At 48.9% G+C, this 4,407-nt stretch overlaps 1 protein-coding gene across 1 annotated transcript; it reads right to left on the bottom strand.

Moving 5' to 3' along the window:
• Positions 1–472: 472 nt before the first annotated feature.
• LOC124245421 (translation initiation factor IF-2-like) lies at positions 473–4,406 on the bottom strand. Its single transcript, XM_046672844.1, has 2 exons — positions 3,695–4,406; positions 473–487 (listed from the first exon to the last, which is right to left on the bottom strand). Exon 1 carries the CDS (start codon positions 4,404–4,406, stop codon positions 3,750–3,752), a length of 657 nt encoding a protein of 218 aa, XP_046528800.1. The 3' UTR covers positions 473–487; positions 3,695–3,749.
• Between the last annotated feature and the right edge of the window lies 1 nt (position 4,407).

The raw sequence follows: 4,407 nt of genomic DNA, 5'->3' as shown, positions 1-4,407 counted from the left end.
ATGAGGAAGAAGTCCCGGAGCCTTCTATGACCTAGTCTCAGACTCACGGTCACGTCCGTCTTATTCTGTCTATTGGAAGAAAGTCACAAAGTCCAACTCACACTCAGAGGGAGGTGAATCAAGTCCCACCTCTTGAAGAATGGAATATCAAATAATTTGCGACATATTTTTAAAACCAGCATAGAACACTACACAAATTTGTTAGGACATTTTGGGGGAGGGAGAGGTGACTCAAGGCAGAAGGAAGAAACCTGAAGGGCGTGAGGAGGAGGCAGCACGGAGCGCTGGGAGGCGACCACAAGGAGTACGCGAGGCTGCAGATGTGGGAGCTGTATGTCAGGAAAGGCTCCCTACCCCGGGCAGGAGTCTGCACTTCTGTCCTGCAGGTGGTGAGGCATCAGCACAGATCTTCCGCAGGGCGTTCCCAAGAGGTGCTGCAGGGTCTGGTTTGGAAGGCTGGACAGAGGTAACACTCAGCGAAGACAAGCTAAAACGGTTATGGGAGGTTATGAGGGAATGAGGAAGGGAATGACCGAAGGAATGGAGAGGTAAGGGTGGATCCCAGACATGCTTAGAAGGTAAAACATCTAAGAATTGGTAAGCAGTTGTGGGGCACAAGGAAGAAGAAAGGATAAAAGATATCAGGCTTGGCAACTGAGTATGTGGTACTATTTCCCCAAATTATCCATTTGTTTCTTTAAAGATAAAGGCAGCCTTTTAATTAGTATTATAAAAAATGTTTAATTCTATAAAAATTAAAGAACTATGAAATAGAGATGATTAAATAAAAAGAACTGTAATAGTTTCTTCTGCAAGGTTGAACTAACACCATGTGTATATCCGGTCAGACTTTTGTGAGACACAGAAATTTTTACAAAACTGGAATTATACTTTAAAACTTTCTCTTTGCACTTAACATGTCATGTCGATAAAATTTCCTTCAAATCATTTTTAATGGCTAAATACTGTTCTGTTAAGTGGATGAGGCTTAATTTAACTAATATCCTAATAAACAATGCAGACATGAACACTCTTGGAGTCCAACTGTTACACATATGCTTATCCCTTATGATACATTTCTGGAAGAGGAATTGCTCAAGGCTTTCGATACATATTGCCAACCGCGCTCCAGAAACGCGCCAGTGTACGCTCTTGGCAGTGGAGGCAGCTCTGTCTCCCTGAACCCTTGCCAGTATCACCAAGACATAACCACTTGTTAAAATAACACCTGAAGACCAAATCATGTCTAACACAGGCTACGCCACTCAAAAGTTGGTCTTACTATTAAACTTTTGTAGTATTCCCACTCAAAGCTTAAGATTCTGACGTATATTTTAGGGGAACAAGCTGAGGCCCAGTACGTTACACACATCAGACCGACATTCGGGGGAGTTCCTGCCCTAGACAGTACACTGCAGCTCCTTATGATCTGACAGTCTGCCTCACCAAGTAAGCTTTCTTTCCCTCTGTAATAAGCTTATAAGTTTCCCAGAAAAAGGGATACATCTTCATTATCAAGGGCTGGAAGCTAAGCATATTCCGTCAGTTTAGCACTATTTTTCCTGGCTGCTTCCTGGCTTGGATTTTACACATTATGTGTTGAAGAAAACCTTTCAAGACATTTATTTACAAAAAAAAAAGTCTACCTAATCTTGGCTAAGGATCTACTTCATTCACTGAATGGTTGAGTTCTTCACTGTCTCATTCATTCCATGGTCCTCATCTAACGTCTACCAGGTGTAGGGGAGAGGGCAGTGCTCAACGTTCTCAGGGAACTCACGTTTTAGTAGGGTAAAGGGAACAACAGGAAAGAAGACAACCATCAGTTATAAATGCTAAGAAGTAAATGGAGGACATGAGAGAGAATAAACGGGAAAAGGAGCTACTGTAGATACGGTGGCCAGGGAAGGCCTGTCAGGGACGACAGCTGAGTTAAGACCTGAAGGATGAGAACGAGTCAATCTAAACAGACACAAAGAACACACAGCCCACACAGAGAAAAATAGCAAGTGCGAAGGTCTTGAGATGAAGTATCAGTTAAGATTAAGTTCAGTTGACAAGAGACCCTTAATTGTGGCTTTAATAAGACAGTTTACTTTATCGTCACATCAAGATCTGCAGGTAAGGCGTGCCAGGCTGGTACAGGACTACACAAAGGTCTCAAGGACCCAGGTTTCTAAAATCTTAAACTTCTGCCATCCCTAGGATGGGGGGGAACTTGCATACGGCCCATGTAGAGTTCCAGGCCATCACACCTGTATCCCAGGGTGCAGGATGTGAGGAAAAGAAACAGAGGACTGAAGGTGAGCACCAGCTGTCTTTTAAGGATGGTTCTGGAAGGGTATCACACGACAGGTCGGCTCATATCCCATTGGCCAGAACTACCATATGGCCACAGGGAGGCTGGAAAATATAACCTTTATTCTTGACAGCCATGTGTCCATGTGAATTACTACAGAAGAAATGGAGAAATTTTAGGGGACAACTAACAGGTTCTGCTACAGACCAGCGAGAGCTTGGTGGGCGACAGAAGCAGAAGGGAGCCAACGGGCAGGGGGAGGACAGACCAGGCGGGAGGGGCAGGCAGGGCCAGATGAGGCAGTTTTAAAGGCCATGGCAAGGAAAGCGGATTTCACTCTATTCCCAGGGAAGCTACTGGAGAGTTTTAAACAAAGGAGTGACATAACCCTATGAAGTTTTAAAAAAGATCACACCGGCCAGTATGTAGAGAATGGTTTCAAGGGATGTAGGGAAAAGTGGAAGCAGCTAGTGCGAGAAATGATGGTGGCCTGGACGGCGAGGGAGCACTGGAGGGGATGCAAAGTGGCTGGATTCAGAATGTACACAAGGAGGACCTGATGGTGCTGGCTGCTGAGTGGGACCCAGACGGTGAGGGATGACGGAAGATTCCTAGTGTGACGCCGACGCAAGTGAGTGAACTGTGGTGGCACCGTGCATGGAAATCAGGAAGACGACGGGAGGTTCTGTGTCAGCACGTTAAACTGGAGACGCCTGTCATTGTATCTCTTGTCGTGGTGCAGCCTTGCTTTCCTACAGCTGGTCACCAGTTAACAAACTCACTCTTCCTATGAGGTACACAAGGAATGCACTTTACACACGCAACACATATTTAGTATGGACTGTTTTTCAAGTAAAAGTAAGAACATCTGTCAAAGTGAATAGTCAAAAAAACCCCAAAGGCCACAAACTCTCTACCAACCGGGCAAATTTGATCAACATTAGCAATAAAGATGAACTTTTTGATGCAATACGACAATTTAAAAAAATACACCATTTAGAGTGCTTACTAGAAAGCCTTAAATGTAAGCCCTTAACAAATGCTAGCTCATTTAACACCTAGAACCAACTTCTACAGTAGGTATCAGACAAATTTCACAAACTTATAATAGATGAGCACCAGTAATAATACGATTTAAAACCTGTTTTTTAACAAGGCTTGAAGTAAAATTACCCTCAACAGTGTCCTCAAGAAAGCAGTAGGATCAGTGTATTTTTTCCCTATCACTCCTACCCTACACATTTACCGTGAAAACGTTTGTTGTTCCATCTCTTCCAGTAAAAAAACATCACGGTAACAAAACCTTCCAATTAGACCTGTCCCCATTTGGAAGCGATAGCTCCAATTTCACCGACGTTCACGCTATTTCAAACTTTTACTTTTTTGCGTACATACAGTGATGGCAGGAATAAGGTCTGAGATTTGGCCTCAACGAAGTGCCATCCCGAAGTCACACTACAGACTGGAACGGTGAGGAGCCCCCGACGCTGCTGCACGTGAGCGCACACCCTGTTTCATCACCGAGCCCTGCGGTCCCAACGCTGCCGGCCACGCTTCTAATGCACCAACAGCTCAGGGGCACGGCCACCCCGCCCGCACCGCGCACCTGCACCTGCGCCCGCGGCCTCCACGCCCGGACCGGACACCTGCACTTGCACCTGAGGCCTCCGCGGCCGCACCGCGCACCTGCATCTGCGCCCGCCGCGTCCACACCGCACACCTGCACCTGCGGCCTCTGCGCCCAGACCTCACACCTGCACCCGCGCCCGCCGCGTCCACACCGCGCACCTGCACCCGCGGCCTCCGCGCCCGGACCGCGCACCTGCACCCGCGGTCTCCGCGCCCGGACCGCGCACCTGCACCCGCGGCCTCCGCGCCCGGACCGCACACCTGCACCCGAGGTCTCCGCGGGCCAGGGCCGGGTGCCGGGGGCTCCTGCGGGCACTGGGGCAGCGGCCTCCTCGGGGCTCCGCGGGGACACAGTGGGGCACGCCGTCTGCGGAGACGAGCGGCCGGACGGGAAGCGCCCCCGCCCCCGGCCCGCCGGCCCCCGCGCTCGCGCCCCGCCCCCGCCCCGCCGCGGGCCTCCGGGAGCGCGGCGGGCCATA

This window comes from Equus quagga, chromosome 1 (assembly GCF_021613505.1).
Source record: "Equus quagga isolate Etosha38 chromosome 1, UCLA_HA_Equagga_1.0, whole genome shotgun sequence".
NCBI classification, from domain to species: domain Eukaryota; kingdom Metazoa; phylum Chordata; class Mammalia; order Perissodactyla; family Equidae; genus Equus; species Equus quagga.
The sequence above is the reverse complement of the archived record's forward strand: the minus strand, read 5'-3'. Positions and strand labels throughout refer to the sequence as shown.